Genomic DNA, 26797 nt, shown 5'->3' with positions numbered 1-26797 from the left:
GAGATGTAGTCCAAAGCTTCCATAACCAATGAAAACATGGTCTTTTGCATCCATTCATTTGGTCAGATGAGTAGCTGATGAGACCACACAGTAAGTATTTGGTTTTATATGAGTGGTCAACTGGTCATCACCTGAAGGCTGAAGCCAAATGAAGTGCACGGCTTATGCAGAGAAATATGTACATCAGAATCAAGATATCGACCTCAATCAGTGCAATGACAAAGTTCGAAACATTTGGTGAACATTGCAATTGTGATACACAAGCACTTGGTTAAGACTCCGAAAAGTATAAGATATTCCGGGAAGAAGAACAGAGTGGTCTGCAACTAAACATTTTGTTAAAGAGGGTTTAAAGTCTTAAGATATTAAAAAATGTAATGATTTTGGTCAACCTCTAGTAGAAACATACAAGTGCTCTGCAACTGAATAATTTTGAACTGAAATTGCTTGGAACATTTCAATGGTATCATGAAAGCAGCACAGCGTTCGCCCAGAGAAGATACCCGTGAGGCAGAAAGATTGGTTCCAATCAGGTTCACTAATTTGATATGATATTCATATTTTTCACATGAAGGTACAGAGCTACAGCTAGTATACATCACATGATGATTTGGATATATTCCTCAAACCCAAGTTCAATGGCCTTACAAAGTTACAGATCGACAATGAGCAACAATGGAATAGCGTCACCTCAATTCCTCCTCAGTTCTGCCTATGGGCGATATAGTTGGCCAAATGCAACAGAGGTGCTGCCTTCTCCTTGTCGAAACAATCAAGCTGCTCTATTGCATCAGAAAGCAACTTTTCTGCAAACTCGCGTGACTTGTCTAACCCCAACAGCTTTAGGTACGTCGTCTTGTCACTTGCCAAGTCCTTCCCCGCCGTCTTGCCGAGCTCCTCTGATGACTTGGTGACATCAAGTATGTCATCGACCACCTGGAACAACAGCCCGATTGACCTCGCATATTTCCGCAGCCGCTCAATTTGCTCATCGGTGCCGCCTCCGATGATTGCCCCAATCACCACTGAGGCCTCGAGCAATGCAGCGGTCTTGTGGAGATGGATGTACTCAAGGCGTTCAAGGGGCACAGGTTCAGATGTGCCCGTCATCTCAAGATCGACAACCTGGAGAGGGCAGGTGAAGCATTTTCAGCAATTTGTTTAAGCACTTGGATTGGATGTCGCATTCCTTGTTAGAGAGCTACTAGTAATTTTCAATATCTAACTCCAGCGAATGCAGACAAATAGAGCATCGACAGCACCACCGTTAGGAAGATGCTCCATGCCTCCATATAAAGAATGTCAGGATAAGCAATTGCCCGGTTTTAAATTGATTCGATGTATTTGCTGAATGGCGGAAAGCAATATATAATCTGATAAAACGAATAGACCTGGCCGGCGACGAGTCCCTCCGATCCGATGCAGCGCGCGAGCTCGCCAATGGCTCGGACGACGCGGGCGGGGTGCTTCTCCGGGTCTACGTCTGGAGGGTAGGACCCGACGCTGGCCATGTGGTGGAAGGAGAGCGAGAGCAGCGCGTCCCCGGCGAGGACCGCGATGGGCTCGCCGTAGACGACGTGGCAGGTGGGCTTGCCGCGGCGGAGGTCGTCGTCGTCCATGCAGGGGAGGTCGTCGTGGACGAGCGACATGGTGTGCACCATCTCGACGGCCGCCGCGGCGGGCATCGCCCAGGCCTCCGGCCCGCCCACCACAGCGCACGCGGCCAGGCACAGCGCGGGGCGCACGCGCTTCCCGCCCGCCAGCAGCGTGTACCGCATCGCGTCGTGCAGCGCCGCGGGGGGCTCCCCGGCGGGGATGGCCGCGTCCAGCGCCCGGTTCACCGCGACCGCGCGCTCCCCCATGTACGCCTTGAAGTCGAACTCCGTGGTCGCCGCCGCCGAGGGCGCGGCCGCCGTGGCCACGATGGCGTTGAAGCGGCGGCGGCCGTGGTGGTGGTGGTTGTGCGCCGCGATGGCGACGGAGGGGGAGGGGGAGGGCGCCCCCGCGGCGGCGGCGAACGGGATGGGGGAGAGGTGGACGCGCGTGGCGGCCAGCGGGTGGAAGTGGAAGGCCATGGCCATGGGTGGCGAGTTGGGGACAAGTGCGGGGGACGGCGTCGTTGGAGATTGGGGGTCGCCCCGAGAGGTTGCGGTGAAAGGAAGCTTTGGCGCTGGCCGCGTCAGTGCACAGGGGAAGTGGAGAGTGGCCGCCCGGGCGGTGGTGGTGGTGCTTGGTGCTGCTGGCGTGCCGGTTGTGGTGTTGGCACGACCTCAGGAGCACCTTTTTAAGGAGCAAGCGTGACACGGCTGCGGCCTCCGTGTCTCACTTTCCATCTACACAGACAGGTTCGGGTCAATCCAGTGACTATTCATAGGGAATCGTTTCAGTTTCAGGCCTGTCGTGTTTGGGACTGTTCAGAATTTGGTGGCCAACGATTGGGACGGTATCAGTTTTCGTCGTTATTTGGTAATTCTAATCATAGTCTAATAAGGCTTAAAAGATTCGTCTCGTGGATTTCGTCTAAATTGTATAATTAATTTTATTTTTTATTTATATTTAATGCTTCATGCATGCATCCAAAGACTCGATATGACGGGAAATCTTGAAAAATTTTACAAAATTTTTTGCAGCTAAACTGGACCTTAGAATTTTGGGATGGTCTGAGTATTTCATTTCAACCGTAGGATCGTCTAGCAGTTATAACTCCGACCAGTTCTTTATTTTTGTTCTCCAAACAATCAATGCATCCGTTTTAAATTAAATGTCATTTTAGTTTTATTGTCAGTTAAGTTTCTTACATTATTCAAGTTTAAAGAAAAATACACCAGGATCTATAGCACCAAACTAGTTCTATAGCGCTATAAATATATTTCATAGTACATATTTCAATGGTATACTATGAAATATATTTTAATAGTGTACTTATTTAGTTTTATAGCTACTAGTGTATTTTTTCTATGAATTTAGTCCAAGCTAAAAAAATGATTTAAACATAGCTACAACAACTACTTCATACTCACTCCGTTCCAAAATATCTATCGTTTTTCTTTTCGAGAAACAATTTTGACAAAATATATATTAAAAAATATTAATAGTTATGGTACATAATTGATATTATTGAAAAGATCTTTGAATCTAGTTTTTTAATAAATTTATTTGGAGATACGAATATTGCACAAATTTTCTATAAATTGAGTCAAACTTGTGTCACGGAAACCAAAAGCGACAGATAATTTATGACAGAGAGAGTATCACTTTTTGCACTAGTGAAGAGACTTATTGCGAGGAAAGTGGTATGAGAAATATGAGATACTTAGGACAGTACTAACCCAAAAACTACAAGATATTTTCTATACTTGCCAAATCACGTATATACTGCACATAAAAACCATATTTTGAAGAGAAAATTCCTTCAGTGCCATTGAAAGCTATAACTATCCCCTATTTGCCATTCAAAAATATAGTTTTCCTTCATTGCCATTGATATAGATTTTTCTTCCCTCATGTGCCATTACTGCTATTTTTGGGAGAGTCAAGAGCTAACGCCGTTAAAACACCGTTCGATAGCACCTGCTCTGATCCTTTCTTTTAAAGTCACGAGCAAAGTCACGTTGTAACTTTCTTTCAATCTCCATCCTCCAGTTAGCATCCGACGGCTCCAATACTTTTAACGCCCGCAGGCCGCAGGGATGTAGGCCTTAGCGTACGAAAGCGGCCGAACTCGCGGCAGAGCCGGCAGGGAGTGCCGTCGCCCGTCGCCATCGCGGGCACGGACGGCCGTGGGTGCCAGGAGCCGCACGCATTGCCCCCACTGGCACCACCATCGCGGGCGTGCGTGCAGCCTTGCGGATGCTGCGCTACTCGCTGTCGCGGATGACCGGAACTTGAGCCGTCGCGGGAGATGCGGGAGCGCCGTGGTGGGCGGCTGGGAGCCGCACTTGGGATGCATCGGCCTCCCGACGGACTGCACGGAGCTGCGGTCTCACTCCAAGAAGCTCGCCGAGCTCCTGCAGCAGGCGACGCGGGCCGAGCTGAACGAGTGCCCCGCCACGCACGTCAAGGCCGACACGGAGGGGGCACTCCACAAGGCCGCGGGCATGGCCGCACGCTGCTTCCAGAGCCACTCCCGCCTCCGCCGCTTCTTCATGTTCAACCCGGTGTTTGCGCTCCCGCGCACACTCGCCCTGCTCGACACCGCGCTCACCATCCGACGTCCAAAAACCTTTTCACGGAGTCCTCGCCACGCTGAGCCACTGCTTAGAGCTGCACAGCACGCCGCGCCGCCGCAGAAGTCTCGTGCCACACTTACCACACTAGCCCTCCCGCACCGCGTGCAGCTCGTGCGCAGCCCTCCCGCATGTCGCCGTCATCAGTCCCTTCCCGGAGAAGGCAGAATTTGAGTTGTCCAAGAGAAGATGGAGTCCCGCGCAGAGTCAGATCTCTCCGGCGTCGCGTCATCCCGGAGGAGTGGGAGGAGATGGGGACAGGCATGCTACTCGCCGCCGTGGAGGAGATGGGCGCCACCATCTCAGGCGCAGTGCAAAACCTCGCCGGCAAGGGGCCATGCTCTTTCGCGTCGACATTGAAAGGTTGAGATGGCGGCTAAAGGGGGGTGAATAATCTTTTCTAAAACTTAATCGTGTCGGCTAACCGATACAAATGTGAAATTAAAATTATCGGTCTAGCCAAGACTATACCCCACTATATATGTTCACTAGCACCATTCAAAGATAACAATTATGCAACAAAGGTGCCGGGCTAGCTAGAGATCTCTTAATCAATTCTAGGAGCAAGGTCACACAAACCTATGCCACTAGTACTTTAAGCAATGAGGGAGCTCCTACACATGCTAGTAAGCAAAAGTACAAAGCTAACTAAGCTCACTAGCAATGTTCAATAACAAGGCAACCAATGCCTAATTAGAGAGCGCAAATACTTTGCTACACAAACTAAGCAATGTGACTAACAAGGTTACTAAAACCAAATTAGTCATGCACGGGAGCTACTTCTATGCTACACACGTAAGAAGATAATTAGCAAGCTACACAAGCTATCTAATCATAAGAGCAACTACACAAGCTTGATATATATAAAGGTAATTGTAAGCTTGTGTAATAGGGATGCAAACCAACGGGAAGAACAAGGTTGACACAATGATTTTTCTCCCGAGGTTCACGTGTTTGCCAACACGCTAGTCTCCGTTGTGTCGACCGCTCGGTGATTCGGTGGCTAATTGGCATCACCCGCCAAGCCCGCACGTCGGGCACCGCAAGAACCTACCCCAAAAGTGAGGGTAGCTCAATGACATGCTTTACTAAAGTTGCTCTTCGCGGCTCCCGCAGGACGAGCACAATGCCCCTCACAAGCACTTCTCTGGAGCGCCGCACAAGCTTCTTGCGGGCTTCCACGGAGACCACCACCAAGCCGTCTAGGAAGTGGCAACCTTCAAGAGTAACAAGCACCACCGGCTTACAACTCGATCACCTAGTGCCACTCAATGCAACCTCATGATGCAATTGCACTAGAATCGCTCACTCACACAATCGGATGATCACTATCAAGTATGTGTGAGATGGAGGGCTTCTAAGCACTCTCAAGCATGGACACAAAGTCCCCCAAGGTGCTCAGCACCAGCCATGGCCGAAGGCCACTTCTATTTATAGCCCTAAGGGCTAAACTAGCCGTTACCCCTTTACTGTGCAACTGTCGGGCCGACCGGGCGCTCCGGTCGTGTTGACCGGACGCTGGACCTCAGCGTCCGGTCGCCCGCAGATGGCCACGTGTCCCGATTCCAACGGTCACTTGACCTGACCGGACTGAAAGGATCTAGGATGTCGCCTAGAGGGGGGTGAATAGGCGTTTCTGAAAAATCAACACCTTTAAAAGCGGAAACGATTAGTAATAGGAGTTTCCAAAATGGAAACTCCAAATCAAAGTAATACAACCCCTCACAAGTTAGCCACAAAGTATATAAAAGATACTAGATAAACCTAGGGAGCCAAACAGCGGCAACCAAAGAGTTGAATCAAAATGCACTAGTCAGTTAATGTCGGAAGTCCCGACGTTTGGGTCAGAACTTCCGACGTGTCGGAAGTCCCGACAATTGGGTCAGAACTTCCGACGTGTCAGAAGTCCCAACAGTTTGAGTCAGAACTTCCAACGCAAACTGTCAGCACTTCCGACCCCTGCGGGAAATGAACTACAAGTGCTAAAATGAACTTTGCGATGCCGATAACTTACAAACCCACTTCCTAGTGGTAAGGTAAGGTGTTGGGTCACTCTCTTGACGTCGATAAGCCACCAATCCGTAGATCGAGTCCCAAACCCTAAGAAATAGCTAGAGAGAGGGAGACAACCAAATACAAGTAATTTCGAGCAAATCACAACAACAAGCACGCGGGAGACAAGAATTTATCCCGAGGTTCGGTAGCCCCACAAAGGAGTTCCTACGTCCTCGTTGTTGAGGTGACCACTTAGGTCGGAGTCTCTTCCACCTCCTTGCCTCACTCAAGGATACCACAAAGGTCACTTGAGTTTCTTCACTAGAAAACAAGGGTAATACAAACTTCCCAAGGCTCTTCCACAAGATGGAAGCTCTTGGGCGACGCCTAGCCGGCTAGGGGAAAATCCCCAAGAGTAACAAATGCAAATCAAACCGGCTTGACGAAGAAATCAAGTGCTCAAGCTTGCTCCAAGTGTTTTTCTCACTCAATCCACTCTCCAATCACTCAAACCCTTTGGGAATCGAAGTTGGAAGTAAGGGAGTGAAGAGAGGGGAGCCTAGAATGCTTGGGGGCTGTTTGGCCGAGTGTTTGTCGCAATGAAATGAGTGGGCAACGGTTAGAAGTGAGGAGAGGGGTATTTATACCCCAAGTGAAAATCAAACCGTTCAGATCTACGTCGGAAGTTCCGACGCAGATCTCGGGACTTCCGACGTATGAAGAAAACACTGTTCACAACAGGTCAGAAGTCCGTGTGTGCAAGTCAGTGTCGGAACTTCTGACAAACGTCGGGACTTCCGACGGTCATCACTTCCGACGTACGTCGGGACTTCCGACGGTCATCACTTCCGACGTACGTCGGGACTTCCGACGGGCACAGTTAAACAAACAGCCAACACCGCTGAGGCCGGGACTTCTGACTGTCGGGACTTCCGACACACGTCGGGACTTCCGACTGTCGGGAGTTCCGACACACGTTGGGACTTCCGACATCCACAGTCACCGCGCAGGCTGTGACTGAGAGTCAGCACTTCCGGCAAGAGTCATGACTTCCGACTGTCGGGAGTTCCGGCTTACGTCGGGACTTCCGACACCGACAGTCACAGAAAATTATTCTATGTGCTCGTGAAGTGCTAGAGTGTCTCATTATTGATTTAGTTATTATGCTTGAGCACTCTATCTTCCTCAGACCACCTAAACTTGCATCCCTCTTAATAGTACGGCATTCCTATTAACTCAAATTTAAAAGTATAAGGAAATTAAACCTTTTGAGTTGATCTCTTTGAACCGAAGCCGTGTTTTCCAATCTTCATCAAGTGAGGGTGCCAATCATGTTGATATTGATCTTTTCACTTGAGCATAGCCATCTTGAGCACGTGACTTGATTCCATTCATCAAATATGAATAACTCCAAATGCATCAAGTCACTTCCAACGCTTTGTCTAATATAGGTTTGATCCTCCACATCAATATGACTATCGCAGCTTGATTAGTACCTCAACTAAATGCAAGTACTTCCTTCTTCACCCTAGCTAGGTTCTTCGGCCGCCAAGCCGTCGCTTGCCCTTCACCCTTGCTTAGTACCTCAAAGCCTTTCCTTGCTATCTTCACCATCTCAAGCCATCAAGTCACATCTTGTGTTGAATCATCCATTCATTTGTATTGTTGTCTTTTTCTTTTCAATTTAGCAAGCTTCAAATATGAGACCATTCCATATGCAATCCCTCATGTCTCATTAATTAACTTTTATCGTGCTTGCTTTCACATAGATCATTGAAATCCCACAATAAATAAGCCTTCACATGAATTCCATTTGCATTGTTGTCTTATGCTTGAACTAGATTGTTTATACAACAATACATCAATTCTTGGCTTTATACAATTTCATCAAGTATCTGTGAGATAATCAATTTCCTGTCTACACTTAGCAAACGGGTTAGTCCTTTAATCACGTTGTCATTCAATCATCCAAAACCCACTAAAGGGCTAGATGCACTTTCAATCTCCCCCTTTTTGGTGATTGATGACAACTTGATTAAAGCTTACAAAATGATATAAACATTTAAACTTTTGGGTTCAATGATTTATGAGAGGCTCCCCCTTAATATGTGCTTATGATTAGAATTCACAAACTGACCTCAAATGTCAATTGCACATATTAAAACAAATAGGAGACTCCCCCTAAATCATTGCATCCGTGGGGTGCATGTGTGTGTGACAAAGAGAAACTGTGATGCATATGACAAGATATATCATACAAGAATAAATATAAAGGCATCACATCAAATATTTTCATTCTAGCATGCATAGTCCTTATGAAAATAAATATGACACATGTAATTCACACATAGCACTCATTACAAATTTTCTCAAGTCCAGATACCACCGATATATAAAAAAGATCATGTCTCAAGAGATACATAGATAAAGCATAAGTGAGTCTCATCTTTCACATGATACAATCTATCTCAAATCCAAGATACATCAGTGAAGCTCAAAAACAAGAAACGCAAGAAACGACAGCCTGCAGTACATATCTTCAGGTACAAAGATAAGCAAATGAAACTATCCTGAAGCTTTAATCAGTCTCTCTCCCCCTTTGTCATCTATCACCACAAAGGTCCAACAATGACATACTAAGGACAAAGGGGCTACAAGCTGTCACACAAAGCACAAAGGGTGCTTAAGGTTCAAACTTTGTACTAATCTCTCCCTTTGTATTAAACTCTCCCCCTTTGTCATCTTAAAGAGGTTGTACTTGTCACTTGTTTGCAATTCAAAATAGATCAAGTACATAGGTTTACTAGCTCATGAACAAACTCATACACTAACCACTAGATCATATAATCATTCAAGCAATAGTGGTAGTCTATGAATCAAAAAAATTTTCATTTATAATGCATGATCCTATAAGCATGTACTATATGCACTAACCGCATACTAGTAAGGGATGAAAAATGATCATGCACAATACAATGATACCTTTGCTATATTGGAGAGGAAGATAGTCATATAGATTTCAATTCATTTCTCCAATAGCACCATGAAGTCTAATTATAAGCTTGGTGAAGACCAATAGATACCAATTCTTTGAATTCCTATTCTTCACCCATATGAATTGAGAATCACTAATGATCAAGTGCACTCTTCTTGTTGTGGTTGGCTTGCTTCTTCTTTGATCATTGCTTGCTTGAGAGAACTAAAAAGATGCACCACTTGTAATACCACTTAAAATTTTATGACTTGTTCTCTTTTGGGTATTGCTTGCTTTCTAGACCAATCTCTTGATTTTCTTCAACCAAGTACCTCAAATGTCCCTTTAGATTACCACTTTAATTTTAACCATCCAAGCCTAGGATAAAGTGACCTCTCTCCAAAGAACCATCATTGATACTCACTTGAAATAACTTAAAAGAAAATCACTTGATCCACTTGAAAGATTTTGTTTGATTGATCCATATTGTTGGACTTAATTTGATGAATAACTTTGAATCCTTCTTTAAGTCCTTTTCTTTCTACTTGTTTAAGTCTTTTTCTTTCTATCAAAAGATCTCCAATTATCACTAGAACTTAAACTCCATCTTCATCTTCATCTTGGTCTTGATCTCTAGCTTGAGTACCAAATGTGTACCAGATACACTCTTCAAACAAATTGTCTTGTACTCATCATTTGTCATGCTTCTATCTCAAACCAAAACCAAAACATAGGTACCTCAATCACTTATAGATATGATTCTAATTTGAGGAACTTTGAATCTAAGTGACTTTTGATCAATCCAATAATTGTCACTTTCCTGGCAGATTCTGTACTCTTCAAAGAATAAATTATATCTCCCAAAGTACATATCCAAAAACCACGAAATTTGGTGAGGATGTGACACACTAAGTCTTCTAGTAGCTGTAAAAATTTGAGCTTCTTTGGACTTCTATATTGCTACTAGATTTCATATCTTTCCACACAGGTACATGCTGAAAACTGCTGCACTATAGCTGACCAGATCTACTCCAAATCCGAAGTATCACTTATCCAAATCTCATGAAATTTGCACAGCAACTAATACCATAAGTGTAGAGCATGCAGACCAAATTTCAAGCCAATACAAATAGATTTGATTACACAAACATGTCTATGATCACTGCTAGCTCAGATTTTCAATATTGGACAGATTTCAATAATTGAGCCATTTTTCTCCAAATTGAACCAAACTTGAAATCAACTTGTTTGAATACTCTCACAAGACATATGTCCATTCAAACCACTTACTAGAAGAAATCTTATGAACATATTCAATCAAACCAAATTCAAACTTGATTACTTAAGCATTTAATCCATTCAAACATCTTATAGCAAGCAACATATGCATATATATCCAATTCAATTAACTCATATGCACCCAATAAACTTTGATCAACAAGAGATATACCTTGATAGCTTATGATCATCTTTGCAAGCTTCAACTCCACTTATTTGCATGCCTTCAAATATATCAATAAATTCCCACAACTTGAATATGACACTTGTATGTTGATAGCATATGGACTTCACTCAATTTTGACTTGGCATTGGGATAGAATTGCACTAGGCTTCAATACTTGACTCAACATAAGATGAACAATAATAATTCCATTGAATCAAGTCTCCAATGCCATGGTACCTACAAACGATCATCCACTTTTCGATGGTACCCAAACTAGTTTGGGTCCTTCCATGTTAGACGCAACATACTTAGGCATAGCCTTAGTATGAATAGCGGAATATTTTTGCAATACTAACCAATAGGGTACCATAACAAACCTTCCTAGGCATAATATTTGCATCAATTGAAATAGGCTTAGGATTCTCACTTAGGGGACATAAATTAGCCAAGAATTGATTTTCTCCTTTTTTTTTGAATATTTGGCAAATTTATGATTTTCAAAACTTGAGAGAGATTTTAGTGGGACATAGGGATATTTGTAGACTTGAGAGAACCATGTCACATGTGATTAGGCAAATAATCAACCAAGGGTAGCAACAATCACAATATGACATGACTAGGTCACAAAGACCCAAAAACCACATGATTTTCAAAAACCACACCACCTACACATGCTAGTTAGGGATTTTGTAAAACATCTATCCTATATCACACAAATGCACACACTAGCATATAAAGGGCCTTAGATGCACTTACAATGCACGTATGTAACTACATACCTTTGCCTTGAGCCCACAATATCACCATTGAGATAATACATGGCATGACAACATCATGTTGACCTCACTTGTCAAATAATCATACCATATATGAAATCAATTTTCATCCAAAGGACTACAAATAATGCTAGATAAATTTGTTAGTCCACAATATCATCACTGAGATAATACATGGCATTACAACATCATGTTGACCTCACTTGTCAAATAATCATACCATATATGAAATCAATTTTCATCTAAAGGACTACAAATAATGCTAGATAAATTTATTAGTCCACAATGGTGCAAAATAGAAACTGAGCTCCCCCTAAATAAGTACCACAAGTAATTTGAATGACTTTCAACAAGCACTTTATTCTTTTAAGAATTTGGGAGTCAATTTTCTATTTTGACCAACACAAAGTAATTTGCCATATTTAAATTTCGTTGAGACATACTCACAACCCACTTAGGTTTGATAGATCACAAGCTTCTGAGCAAATTAAGGATATATGAAATCATATGGATCAAACCTCAATTGCATCCCAATTAGTGCTCTGGTTCCTGCCATACCGGACACGTCCGGTAGACATACCGGACACGTCCGGTAGGTGCAGGACAGAAACAATTGAAGCGCTGCTTGTGATTCTTCGTTTTAGCTCTAGTACTTCTTGTATGCCTGCATCTGAACAAATGCATTGCTCTACTAGAGAGCCATTAAAAGCATCACATGGCAAACATGATAATTATTAAATGAAACTAATTAGCCACTTCCAATTATTTTACAAATATGCTTATTTGTGAGCCATTGAGCACTAAACACAAAGTGGCTATCCTATAAGGTTTTTAGGTACTTGTTATTAATGGCAGAGATGAAGTAAATGATATGGTCATTGATTTATCTTCGGGTCAACCATATATGAGATTATGATAAGAATTGATTGATAGATTGAGTGAATATTGTCAAATTGTTTGCTCAACCACCCCGAAGCTTTCATCTCACCACTAAGTACCTATATTATCAACCTAAGCACATTTTGGTACCCAACTCTTGTTGGGTCCTTTTGGGTTAGTCAACAAGTGCTTAGGCACCCAAATGGCCTTAGTACTAGTTTGTGGTGAACACATCACCTTGCTAGTGCTAACTCCATTTGAGGTCTTCCTAAGCATATTATCATAAACAAATGTGTTCGGCTTAGGGACGTTACCTTTTGGGCAATCATAGCTTAGATGCCCCTTTCTTCCACAAGCATAGCATATGCGACCTTTGTTTGCTCTATGCTTGTTTTGCTTGTATGGACATCCATCAACCTTGTGGCCCATCTCATTGCATCCATAGCATCTTCTTGTTGCAACTTGGGCTTCCTTTCTTGACTCTTGATATATAGGGCATTTCTTGGTAGGATGCCCCAATTTCTTGCTCATGAGACAAGCGCTTTGTCCATCACTCTTCACTTGCTTGGCCTCCTTGATTGAAACCTTTTGAGTGGCGGCTTCAACCTTGTCGGCCCAATTCTTATGTGGACATGTAGCCCACTCATGTCCATACAATCCACAACCATAGCACATCCTTTTTTCATATTTCTTGCTCTTGGTTGTGTTGGCCTTGCTTGAAATGTGATTCTTTTGTTGGGTTTTGGAGGAAGCAAGGTTTGAACCCTTCTCAAGCTTCTTCACCATGTTATCACGGTTATCTTGAGAAGGTTGTGCTTTCTCCTTACCCTTCAATCGAATCACATCTTTCTTTAATCTTTTCACCTCTTCTTTGAGCTCTATGTTTTCTATAAATTTTTGCTCAATCGAAGATTGGCTTGCTTGAGAAGCACACTCATTAGCACAAGTAATATTCAATTGAGATTGTGTACAAGTGAGTGTGTGAGTGGGAGGTTGAGATGATTTTACCGTTGTAATCACAACCTCATGAGCCACCTCAAGCATGATGCTTGATTCTACTAATTCTTCATGAGAGCACTTGAGATGAACATAGTTTGCTTGTAGCACATTATATTTGCTTGAGAGTTCATCTAATTTTGCCTTGAGCTCAAGGTTTTCCTTCTCTAGTTGTGAAACACTAGAAGAGGAGTTAGTAACTAAAGCATGCTCAATTGATAATTTTTCATACCTCTCATTTATGGCCTTTAGCTCTTGCAATTTGGAGATGAGAAACTTTTCTTGATTTTGAAGTGATTGCTCTTGTTTCTCATTCTCTTCCTCTAGCTCATCATTCTTCTCAACTAGCTTCATGAGAATGAGCTTGTCTTTGTTGCTTAGATGATCAAGAGTGTAGCTATCTTCAATTTCAATATCACTCTCTTCTTGATCATCTACTCGTGCTATCTCCTTGGCTTGATCTTTCTTGCTAGCCTTCTTCTTGCTTTTCTTGGCCATGAGACACAAGTGATGAGTATCATGAGATACTGAGGTTGACTCATCACTTGGCCGCCACCAGGCTTGAGCCTCATCATCATAGACTGCCTGCTGTCCGGCTGCCTTAGCCATACCGAACACGTCTGGTAGGGATACCGGACACATCCGGCATGCGCTTGCAGACAGCGCAGTCACCTCGGCTTGCACCTCTTGCTCCGGCTCGGCGCTCTTGAGATCTTGTGAGGCTTCTTCACTGCATGAAGACATAATGGACATATTCTCCATTGACTCGATCTCAAGTGCATCATCGCATTTGGATTTTCCATATAACTCAATGAGTTTGGTCCAAATGAGATGAGCACTCTCCGGAGGTGGTTGTCCATTGAATATTGCCTCATCTTGAACCTCTGCACTCAATGTACTCAAAATGATATTAATAGCTTGAGCATTTAGTTGCACGCATATCTCTTCCTCTTTTGATAAATTCTTATAGTTGCTCCAATCAACTATAGGAAGAGGTATGCTTGCAAACACAATATGCTCAACAAGAGGACTAATATCTCTAAAAGCATTGAGTACATGAATTGACCAAGATAGAAAGTTTGAACCATCATTTTGGAGAAGCATCGGCTCCAACTCGATAGGCGTCGACATCCTTTTCTCACGGCGGTGAAGCTTTGGGTGAGAACCTCGCTCTGATACCAATTGAAAGGATCTAGGATGTCGCCTAGAGGGGGGTGAATAGGCGTTTCTGAAAAATCAACACCTTTAAAAGCGGAAACGATTAGTAATAGGAGTTTCCAAAATGGAAACTCCAAATCAAAGTAATACAACCCCTCACAAGTTAGCCACAAAGTATATAAAAGATACTAGATAAACCTAGGGAGCCAAACAGCGGCAACCAAAGAGTTGAATCAAAATGCACTAGTCAGTTAATGTCGGAAGTCCCGACGTTTGGGTCAGAACTTCCGACGTGTCGGAAGTCCCGACAATTGGGTCAGAACTTCCGACGTGTCAGAAGTCCCAACAGTTTGAGTCAGAACTTCCAACGCAAACTGTCAGCACTTCCGACCCCTGCGGGAAATGAACTACAAGTGCTAAAATGAACTTTGCGATGCCGATAACTTACAAACCCACTTCCTAGTGGTAAGGTAAGGTGTTGGGTCACTCTCTTGACGTCGATAAGCCACCAATCCGTAGATCGAGTCCCAAACCCTAAGAAATAGCTAGAGAGAGGGAGACAACCAAATACAAGTAATTTCGAGCAAATCACAACAACAAGCACGCGGGAGACAAGAATTTATCCCGAGGTTCGGTAGCCCCACAAAGGAGTTCCTACGTCCTCGTTGTTGAGGTGACCACTTAGGTCGGAGTCTCTTCCACCTCCTTGCCTCACTCAAGGATACCACAAAGGTCACTTGAGTTTCTTCACTAGAAAACAAGGGTAATACAAACTTCCCAAGGCTCTTCCACAAGATGGAAGCTCTTGGGCGACGCCTAGCCGGCTAGGGGAAAATCCCCAAGAGTAACAAATGCAAATCAAACCGGCTTGACGAAGAAATCAAGTGCTCAAGCTTGCTCCAAGTGTTTTTCTCACTCAATCCACTCTCCAATCACTCAAACCCTTTGGGAATCGAAGTTGGAAGTAAGGGAGTGAAGAGAGGGGAGCCTAGAATGCTTGGGGGCTGTTTGGCCGAGTGTTTGTCGCAATGAAATGAGTGGGCAACGGTTAGAAGTGAGGAGAGGGGTATTTATACCCCAAGTGAAAATCAAACCGTTCAGATCTACGTCGGAAGTTCCGACGCAGATCTCGGGACTTCCGACGTATGAAGAAAACACTGTTCACAACAGGTCAGAAGTCCGTGTGTGCAAGTCAGTGTCGGAACTTCTGACAAACGTCGGGACTTCCGACGGTCATCACTTCCGACGTACGTCGGGACTTCCGACGGTCATCACTTCCGACGTACGTCGGGACTTCCGACGGGCACAGTTAAACAAACAGCCAACACCGCTGAGGCCGGGACTTCTGACTGTCGGGACTTCCGACACACGTCGGGACTTCCGACTGTCGGGAGTTCCGACACACGTTGGGACTTCCGACATCCACAGTCACCGCGCAGGCTGTGACTGAGAGTCAGCACTTCCGGCAAGAGTCATGACTTCCGACTGTCGGGAGTTCCGGCTTACGTCGGGACTTCCGACACCGACAGTCACAGAAAATTATTCTATGTGCTCGTGAAGTGCTAGAGTGTCTCATTATTGATTTAGTTATTATGCTTGAGCACTCTATCTTCCTCAGACCACCTAAACTTGCATCCCTCTTAATAGTACGGCATTCCTATTAACTCAAATTTAAAAGTATAAGGAAATTAAACCTTTTGAGTTGATCTCTTTGAACCGAAGCCGTGTTTTCCAATCTTCATCAAGTGAGGGTGCCAATCATGTTGATATTGATCTTTTCACTTGAGCATAGCCATCTTGAGCACGTGACTTGATTCCATTCATCAAATATGAATAACTCCAAATGCATCAAGTCACTTCCAACGCTTTGTCTAATATAGGTTTGATCCTCCACATCAATATGACTATCGCAGCTTGATTAGTACCTCAACTAAATGCAAGTACTTCCTTCTTCACCCTAGCTAGGTTCTTCGGCCGCCAAGCCGTCGCTTGCCCTTCACCCTTGCTTAGTACCTCAAAGCCTTTCCTTGCTATCTTCACCATCTCAAGCCATCAAGTCACATCTTGTGTTGAATCATCCATTCATTTGTATTGTTGTCTTTTTCTTTTCAATTTAGCAAGCTTCAAATATGAGACCATTCCATATGCAATCCCTCATGTCTCATTAATTAACTTTTATCGTGCTTGCTTTCACATAGATCATTGAAATCCCACAATAAATAAGCCTTCACATGAATTCCATTTGCATTGTTGTCTTATGCTTGAACTAGATTGTTTATACAACAATACATCAATTCTTGGCTTTATACAATTTCATCAAGTATCTGTGAGATAATCAATTTCCTGTCTACACTTAGCAAACGGGTTAGTCCTTTAATCACGTTGTCATTCAATCATCCAAAACCCACTAAAGGGCTAGATGCACTTTCACGGACGCAGCAGCTTCAACTGACCGGACGCAGACTCCTTAGCGTCCGATCGTTTCCAGTAAGCTCCCCAAGGCGTATTTCTTTGACCGAACGCGTTCGGTCCACCTTGACCGGACACAGACTAGCGTCCGGTGCAATACTATCGGTACTATGTAGACCTGTCAGTTTGACCAGATGCACGCTGCCAGGGTCTGGTGCTTTCAGACCCAGCGTCCGGTCAGTTGACCGACGCCAGCGTCTTCGCGATCAACTCGTTTTCACTTCTAACTTCTTCACCCTTGCTCCAATGAGCCAACCACAAGAATTTGCATCCGGCGCAATAGAAAATAGGCATTCTATTTTCCCGAAAGCGCCGAATCCCACCGAGCTTGCGAGGTGGGAAGGAGAGAGGGACCCAAACCCATCTCAACCCTACAAACACCACCTCCTTTGTAGATGTGCCAACATCACCAAGTGTACACCACCATGTGTATGTGTGTTAGCTTTTCACAATCATTTCCCAAAGGATGTTAGCCACTCAACTTGCCACGCTACTCGATCCTAGCGACGATGCAAAGTTAGATCACTCGAGTGGCACTAGATGGTCGATATGCAAATAAGTTTGCCCCTCTTGATAGTATGGCCATCTATCCTAAACCCGGTCATAAACTTCTCTACACACCTATGACCGATAAAATAAAATGCCCTAGGTTACACCTTTGCCTTACGCATTCCATTCCATCTCCAATGTCGATGCAACATATGCACCAACACGTTCAACAATGATATGATCCACTTGATATCATCACGTGATCATATTGGTTCATCGATCTTGACTTTACTTGCTCTTGACCATTGCCATCGTCCATCGGCGTCAAGTCTTGCTCAAGCTTCACCGCCACGCGGTCCATCACTCCAAAGCCTTCGACTTGCCCTTCACGCTTGCAACCGGTCTATCAAGCCAAGTCTTGTCTTGATCTTCTCCACCTTGATCACATGACTCAATGTCATATCTCATGTGCATTTAAGCTCCTTCATCATCATATGTGTGAGCTTTGCAACATCTCCAAGCCATTTTTATCTTCATGGCATATGTTGCTCACACACATGTACCTGTGGACTAATCACCTGTGTATCTCACATAAACACAATTAGTCCACCTAAGTTGTCACTCAATTACCAAAACCAAACAAGGACCTTTTAGGCGCACGCGGAGCAGAGAGATGGGGTCGAGTTTGAGAGAGGGGGGATGGGGATGAGAGGGGTATTATGGACGTTTTGACTGACCGGACCCACTTTGTCAGGACTCTCGAACAGTGAAAAACAAACAGAACACTGACGGAATGGCTTGGAGAGTAAAGAAGTTCAGAACGATGACACTCGTGTACGAACAATTTTTTAATGGCTTGTGTGTAATTACAAACTTTTTTAATGACACATAGGTAAAAGCTCTTTCTTGCCTTGCAAAACACGATACGCATACCCCCTCCGTGAGCCCGTGACAAGGCAAGGTACGTGCGGGCTTGCGCCGGCCGTGTGGTGCCGTGGAGTGGAGGTGGTTAACGGCGGGCAGACGAGCGCCTCACAAAAGTAAGGCTTGCCTTGCAAAGGATTGAACACGCCACTTGATGGCCACATGGGTCACACATCACACGGACACCTGCTCCGTGATCATATTGGTTCATCGATCTTGACTTTACTTGCTCTTCACCGTTGCTATCGTCCATCGGCGCCAAGTCTTGCTCAAGCTTCACCGTCACGCGGTCCATCACTCCAAAGCCTTCGACTTGCCCTTCACGCTTGCAACCGGTCCATCAAGCCAAGTCTTGTCTTGATCTCCTCCACCTTGATCACATGACTCAATGTCATATCTCATGTGCATTTAAGCTCCTTCATCACCATATGTGTGAGCTTTGCAACATCTCCAAGCCATTTTCATCTTCATGGCATATGTTGCTCACACACATGTACCTGTGGACTAATCACCTGTGTATCTCACATAAACACAATTAGTCCACCTAAGTTGTCACTCAATTACCAAAACCACACAGGGACCTCCGCGGTCTGCCGCCGCCAGCACGCGTCCGCGCACGTCCAGCAGGCAAGTTTGGGAATTGTTTATGCTAGAAATCACTAGATGGGTTAGATGTTCTTTTTTGGTAAATGTGAAAGATGAATATCTCTAGTTGTATTTGACAGTACGAAAAAAATTCTTATACAATGCATGTAATGGCAGCAAAGGGAAGTAGGCAAAATTACTCTATTGCATCTAGAGGGCAAATTTGTCTTTTCAGTGTCACTTAACAGTCATCTAACATGCATGTGACAGCAATGGCACATAGGGGATGCAAAATTTAAACTAATGGCAATGAAAAAAACTTATATTTTTCAATGGCATATAAGGGATTGATATAGATTTTGATGGCATTCCAGGAATTTACTCTATTTTGAATTGGTAGTTTCTTCAAATTATTATTTATTTAATCACATGTCTTCTCTTTCCATCGTGTACTTATCACATCTCTTTTTAGCTTAGTTAGTTTCTTATCTGACAAAAGTTTGAGGCACCCGCTGCAGCGAGCGTTGAGAAGATGAAACACTCTCCTGTGACGTAAAGACAATGGAAAAGTAAGGTGCATGTTGCTAGCAACGGACAGAGAAAACAGTGATTCATGGGAGTGATTCACGGCCTGTTCGTTTGGACGTGGCTTGTCGTAAATGATCATAAATTTTCAGCTAAAACAATATTTTTCTTTCACACAAATCAATCAGCAGTACTTCTTCACGAACCAGCAACGATCGAACCAGCCAACCGAACAAGTTGTCAAGGGACCACGACTGTAGCCTGCGTTGAGTGGACAGTATCCTAGGCCATGTTTAGTTCACCTGAAAATACTGTAGGTACAGTAGCGTTTTGTTTTTATTTGGTAATAATTGTTCGATTGTTGACTAATTAGGCTCAAAACGTTCGTCTCGCAAAGTACAACTAAACTGTGCAATTAGTTTTTTATTTCGTCAACATTTAGTACTCCATACATGTACCGCAAATTTGATGTGACGGAAATCTTCTTTTTACACAGTGCAAAGTTTAGATTCTGGTGGAACTAAACACCCCCTTAGATTACTCAAGTCTACATGAACTAGTACTTTTGCAGAGGGCTAACAAATTTGACTGCCCGCGTTGGGCTTGCCCTGAGGATCCTTCCAAAATTCCAGTCCAATAAATAAACAGTCTGATCGCTTGCTCGTATATGATTGTGGATTATAAGTTGAAATAGTATTTTTCTTTCACACCAAAACAGCCAGCAGTAAATAATTCACGATCGTTTACGACGAAACGAACAGGCTGAAAGCTAAGAAAGAACCCATCCGTCATTTGCCAGAAACCTTAATCCTGGTTTGGTCAGCAAAATTCATAACTGGAAAGTGGAACAAGCGACGCAACATGCAATATCGTATCGTGAGGCCGTATCGTATCGTGGATTATTTACTGCTGGCTGGTTTGGTGTGAGAGAAAAACACTGTTCCTGGCTGGAAATTTACGATCGTTTACGAGCAAGCGAACAGGCTGATGAGTGGAGGCCATGTCACAGCAACTCCACGAGACTTGTCATCCCGTATCATATAGTCCCATCTGGATAATTTAATGTAAAACAGGCCTCCGACAAATTGTCTATCTCCTTTTGTAAAAATAGCCACGAGCTATTCCTTGAATCTCGCTCGTCATAGATAGCCAGCGTCGCTCGCTTGCCAAATCGCCGTTTCTCCCGCTGGCTCGCGCGGCATCGTCCTCTCTGTCTCTCCCACACGCACGCATCGGCCTTTCGCGCATTTTCTTTTTCTCCCGAGCGCTGTCATCCGGCGATCAACCGCCACGCCGTCAGCCGAGACCTGTACACGGTGCTGTGCGTGGTGGTGCCGTCTGGTTGCACCTCTTGCGTCATTGCGTGCGGCATCACTGCCGGCGCCAGGAAAGGGGAGCCGCTCGACTGGTGTCCATCGCACACGCCGACTTCGTCTCTGTGCCGCCGGCGCCGAGCTACTGCATAGTGCGCCCGTGCACATGTCGAGGCGGATCTCTCTTCTTTGCACCCCACACTCGACTCCGTGGCCGTCTCGAGCTTCGACGAGCAAGCGGTGCGTACTACCTCAGCTGCCGGTATCGATTGCGCATGCAACACCGACGCAACGCAGCAGCCGCTGCTCGCCATTATGGTCGAGCTCGACTAGCTCGTCCTCTCCATCGCTCGCGTTGTTCTCTGCTGTTGCTGCTGCCGTCCACTCCGACAGTGGCCGCGACTACGCCTCAAGACCCCTCCACCTCTCTGCTCCCACGAGTCAGCCCAGCCAAAGCCTACATCAACTCTTGACTTGCGACTGCCGGCGGCGGCGGCGGGGACGGCGCGCACAAGGTGCTCGACGTCATGCTCAAGTAGTCAAGCCGGTGCGCCACAACCAGGAGCCGAAGATGGCGTGGTCGCATGAGGTGGCAGGATGACGAATGGAATTTTTTTACAAAAGCTGTTGGATTAGTCTATTGTTTTCGTGGGTGTTCTATTTTACAGAATAGCTAAATTAGAAGGTTTAGAAAATATTTTTTTTTCTAATCTCTTGGAGTTGCACTTATGATGGTATCGCCCCCGGCCCCGGCTTCCCCCCGGCTGATGCCCGCCTGGCGCCTGCCGTCGGCTTCGTCGCATGCCAATCGCGCCACGTGCCACCGGCATGACCAATCCCTCCCACTCCCGTGACCCGTCAGCAATGTCTCATCCCATGTGGGACAGGCAAGACCGACGAAATCCATGATGCTCGTGGCCTCGTGGGCGGTGTGTGAAACGATGCAACCCCCCCCCCCCCCCCCCCCCCCCCCCCCCCCCCCCCCAGCAAGGCAGCAACCAGAACCCGACAGCGAAACCTCAAGATAAGAAATGCATAGCCGGCTGAATCCTATCAGTCCTACCACGGAGAAACACCTGTAGTTCCATTACTTATAAATCTAAAGTATTGTCACCATCTATAGCAACATGCCACCACGAAATTGACAATGAATGGCTCCACCTCCCCGCCTGAAAAATCCTAACAATCTGCCAGTATGTGTTTCATCTACGTCGAAACCGGGGGGTGGTCGTCGTCACCTACGAACGGACTCCCCCCAACAAAGGGCCAAAATTAACAGTGCAGTGTCGATAGCTGAGGACTGACGAACGGCGAGCGAGCGCGCGGGCGAGCACAGTTACAAAAGAACAAGAAGAATGAACGAATCAGCAGCGGCGGCCGCAGCGGCTAGCTCTTCATCTCGCCGTCCTCGAGGTCGCCTGCGTGCACGCCACTCACCCTGGCCTTGAGGGGTACGTCCTCGCCGTCGAGCATGTCGCTCATGTTCCGGGGGATCGGGGCTGCCGCCTTCTTCTCCGCTTCCACGGCCCAGCTGTAGACCACCATGCCCATCACGGCAAGCAGCATACCGAGGATGTTCTTCACGGTGAGGGCCGAGTCAAACAGGATCCAGCCGAGGATCAGCACGCACACGGTCTTCATGTGGCCCAGGACCTGGAATGAAGTCGCTGAGAACCGGCCGATGCAGAGGTATTGGCTCATGTTGCAGAAGACGGCCAGGGAGCAGGAAAGTAGTATGAAGAACTGCAAAAATGATTAAAAGGGAAGCTGTTAGATCATAGGCAGTAGTCCCCACCTCCCAAGTATCCGGTTAGTACAAAGATTGCATAATGAGTAGGGCATATAGCAGCATGAGCAACTTCATTCAATCATTTGTAGCTGCAATCAACTGCTAGTAACATTTTGCTTTAAATTTAGAAATCAAGAAACTAAGGTGCAAAACCAAGAAAAATTTTCATTAAGAATATTAAGAAAATGATATAGGAAAAGGAAAAAAGGATAATTGGTCGGGCAGTTCCATGTCAGAATAAGTTATCTTATGTGGGCCCATCAACATGAATTTACTACAGGTGGGCCACTGCCTGGGTTTTTTCACTATACTAGAATGGCAAAAATAATAGAGTTAAACATATACGTTAAAGAGATGAGAACACTGCCAATGAATTTAAAGTAGAAGATAGATAACTCAGGATAAGTAGTGGGAATAAAGATAGCAATGCTCTAAAGAACCGCGAATTGTGACAGGATAACTTACAGTTGCCCCTCCTGAAAAAGGGTAGTTCAACAATGACCGTCCATTTAGGTAGTAGTCTACAAAGGGGCCCAGTATAACAAGTGAAAGTGCCTGAATTGGTGCAGTTTTGCTCAGCAGCTCAAATGATCCAATGTTGTACTTCTTCTGAAAAGAGCCAATTGTCTGGGAAGAGGAAACACATCATCAGCTCATCCCCTCTGAGTATAGTGGAACTTAGTAGATTACATAAGCATTACTGGGAGACAAGTATTGTTGTGGAAAGTAATTTCCAATAACAATTCTTTTCGGCACTCGATACTAAAAATATTAAATTCTTCATGTACAACTTAAAAGTATTACTAAAGTTTAGAAAATTTCCAGAAACTTCAAAGATCACATTTTTGTTTGTAAAACACAAATTTCAAAGACGATATTTTTGTTAGTAAAACATCTCCTTATGTAGATCATAGAACTAGATATATACTATCATTTGAAGATGAAACAAGAAGAATGTAAAACGCCAAAAAATGCTTCAAATTGAATGCAGGTAGTTTGATCTTGAAGGATACAAAACAATCAAATAAATTTGCACAGTACAAGATAACAAAAATGTGAGGAAGCACATAGAAGCATCTATGAAGAGAACTGCCCATGTGCAGCTTATAATGTAGTATACAAATTGACAAATCATGATACATCTCTACTGATGATCTTTTGGTACCCTTTTTACCATTGATCTGTATTATTGTATTTCAGAGAACTGCGGAAGTTTGGGCTTCAAGTAAGTCAGTAACAGTGCCTTGCTGCCTAGTTATAAGTTATAACCAGTTATGATACAAGCTACAGATACAGCAATTAAGTGATGCCCAAAGCAGCTCAACTGTTTGAAGGGAAAATTGCAAAAAACAACCCATATCTCACTTGGATTTTGAGTTCCTCCCAAAAGCCATTTTGTTGTAAATACCCACACTCCCCTATTTGGTTCTATTGCACATACACATAACTGATTCAACCTGTTTTTATCAATTTGGAACTGCCAATGTAATCATTAGAGTATAATCCCGGCACTTCTCGGGGATTCCACCAAAAGAATCCTGATGAGAGCTTAAATGTTGACAAACTGAGTCTTAAATAGGAGCACAGCAACATGATAATAAGGCTAATCCAAGCACTTGGACAAACTTCACTCGGTTACCTTGGATTGTCATGGCACTACATTGGCATAATCAGTTGAGTGTGTGTGTAGTGGGTGTTTTTTGCAACAAAGCTAAGTAGTGATGGGCATTTGCAACAGAACAACTTATGAGGGGAAATCTCAAACTTAAGCTTTTTCGGCTGGCAGAATTTTGGCTGAAACTGGCTGAAAAACACTGTTCTGGCTGAATTGTTGTGAGAGAAAAACGTTGTTCCGGCTGAAAAAAAAAGGAAGCCGAACAAGCCGAATATGGGGTAAGCCGAACGGGGCCTAAAGAGGGAGCAGAAAGGGAAGGCATCCAATACGACCAATAACCTCTAATCGATTTCAAAATATTTCATCATTATTGTCCATATCGGTTTAAATAAGGTCGACAGCTCAAATTCATAGTCACGTAACAAAATCTCGTTGCAAATTGCAGAATAGCATTATGGTGGTCAAAATTAGAATTCTCAATATCATAATCGAATACACAATACAAAAAGGCTAGCAAGAAGACTAGTGAAGAGGAAAAAAACTCACAATCTGTTGAAGCGACGTGCAGAACACTGCGACGCAAGCGCTGATGAATCCCTTTGCATTGACCTCGACATCCGTGACAGTACAAATCCCAACACCGGCGGCCACGACAATCACTGCCGATATGACTTTAGTGGTGTAGTGCTTGCTGTTCAGCACCCATTCCATCAGGCAGACGACCGGAATCATGCTCAATTTGGAGATCTGCAGATTCTCAACTTCAGCCACACAAGCAACCCAGGCCAAAATGGCCGGCATAGGCCAGCCACTGTGAGAGCAAGGTGTACCTGGTAGAAGCCGACGGAGTTGAGCATGAGGCTGAGGTTCATCCCGGTGATGGAGGTGTTGGCGACGAGGGAGAACCAGACGAGCTCCCAGAGCGGGACGTGCTTGGAGACGGAGTAGCCGGTGGCGTTGGAGATCCACCCGACGAGCGCCGTGACCGTGAAGTGGAACCCGGTCAGCGTGGTGGCTGCGCGCATTCACAACACAATCCGCGAAAAAACCAACAATCAAACGCCACGTCAGATCCGCGAATTCCCCCGAGCGGCTGGCCGGATCCGGATTCCAGATCCGCTGGCGCTCCGCGGGGGAGGAGAGACGAGAAGAGGAGGGGGGTACCGAAGGCGAAGGCGTAGCCGGAGGAGGACATGAGCTGCTTGTTGGCCATGATGAGACTGACGGAGCTGACGACGTTCATCGCCCACGCGCCCACATCGGACACCGCCGGCGTCTTCTTCTCCGCCTCCATGGCGCCGCCGCCGCCGCTTCCCAGCAGCACACAACCTCACGCGAACCCGGAGGAGGAAGCGGGGTTCGGATGAGCTGACCCGTCTGCTGGTCTCGTCCCCCGTCTCGGTTGCCTCACGCGGGAGGGGCCGCTCGGTTATAAAGCACAGGGGGGGCGTTGCCGCCTAGGCAAGGAAGGGAGAAACGGGGAGGGAGGCTTTCGAATTGGGGGCCGGAGGAAACGTCAACGGGCACGGGGGCAGCGGTGGAAAACTGGCGGCCTCGCTAGGTGAGTCGATGACGAGTCGACGACGGATTGACGCGGGGAGGGAGGGCGCCGCGACGACAAGGGCCGCAGCGCGGTTGGATGCCTGGATCTGGGGCCGGGCCGCGCCGCATGACGCTTTTTCCCTGCAGCTTCCGCCCCTTTTGCGCGTCGCGGGGCAACGCGCAGGATTTTTTCTCCAAACGGCAGGCACCGGGCACCGGCACCGCAGCGTGCCGGTTCAAAGTTTGGACGCTGGGCACCGGCGACCGGTCTCACTTCCTGTGGAGTTACTGTACGTATCTATCAGTCTACCCCCTTCATGAATCGTCGTCGGCCATTTCATGAATCTCCGCAGCGTGTGGCTGCGCGAATTGCGACACGCTAGCGCTGTTGCGCCAGAGGCTTGTGACTGTGAAGCGGAAGGAGCTTCCTCAGCCAGCAAGCAAGGGTTCCTGAACGCGAGACTTTTCTTGGCATGTCGGCCACCGTATAAAACTGCCCGGCAGATTCGCACTTTGTGGTACTATATACTCCCTCCATCCCATAAAAACAGCGATTCTATGGTTCAAAAAATGTCCCAAAAAAGTGCATTCGTAACTCCTAGTGCTAGGTCTTAGGATGTCAAGCAGACTATCACAAGTACAGTGGCTCTCAACTCTCATCCAGAAGCTTTGTCCCGTTGAAAAAAATATATACCGCACCACCCACACACAGGCTACAACGGAGCACCATCCATTCTTTTCGTCACTGTTTTGCTACAGGCAGAAGAGAGGGTTCTCCACGGTGGTCCTTGGCAGCTAGTATATGGCTATTTCTGTCATTTTTCCACCGCGTTAGTTTCTGTGTCAGGTCCTACAATTGCGTTTTTATTGGGACGGAGAGAGTAGTCCACTAGTTTAGTACAACCGTATATATACTGCTACTGCTGATGGTCTACTGCATACCCAAGGCCTCGAGATCCACCACGCCCTTGTGCAAAGAGTAAAGCCATCTACTGTGCTGCAAGCTTGTCGAGGCCGATTGGATACTCCGTTAACCAACCAAATTCTATTTTCTGGAACTCAACCAACCCTACTACTAGTTCTTTGAGAAACTCAACC

The 26797-nt window shown here is 45.4% G+C and overlaps 2 protein-coding genes across 2 annotated transcripts; both read right to left on the bottom strand.

The window, feature by feature from the left end:
- Positions 1-592: 592 nt before the first annotated feature.
- On the bottom strand, positions 593-2217 carry LOC136547069 (geranylgeranyl pyrophosphate synthase 7, chloroplastic-like). The gene is made up of 2 exons (XM_066539038.1): positions 1392-2217; positions 593-1125 (listed from the first exon to the last, which is right to left on the bottom strand). Exons 1-2 carry the CDS (start codon positions 2079-2081, stop codon positions 703-705), a joined length of 1113 nt encoding a protein of 370 aa, XP_066395135.1. The 5' UTR covers positions 2082-2217; the 3' UTR covers positions 593-702.
- Positions 2218-21819: 19602 nt separating this feature from the next.
- Positions 21820-25709, bottom strand: LOC136542526 (UDP-rhamnose/UDP-galactose transporter 2-like). The gene is made up of 5 exons (XM_066535017.1): positions 25322-25709; positions 24988-25172; positions 24704-24904; positions 23008-23169; positions 21820-22496 (listed from the first exon to the last, which is right to left on the bottom strand). The coding sequence occupies exons 1-5, from the start codon at positions 25449-25451 to the stop codon at positions 22140-22142; spliced, it is 1035 nt and encodes a 344-aa protein (XP_066391114.1). The 5' UTR covers positions 25452-25709; the 3' UTR covers positions 21820-22139.
- Positions 25710-26797: the final 1088 nt, after the last annotated feature.

Source organism: Miscanthus floridulus, chromosome 3 (assembly GCF_019320115.1).
Source record: "Miscanthus floridulus cultivar M001 chromosome 3, ASM1932011v1, whole genome shotgun sequence".
Taxonomy (NCBI): Eukaryota; Viridiplantae; Streptophyta; class Magnoliopsida; order Poales; family Poaceae; genus Miscanthus; species Miscanthus floridulus.
The sequence above is the reverse complement of the archived record's forward strand: the minus strand, read 5'-3'. Positions and strand labels throughout refer to the sequence as shown.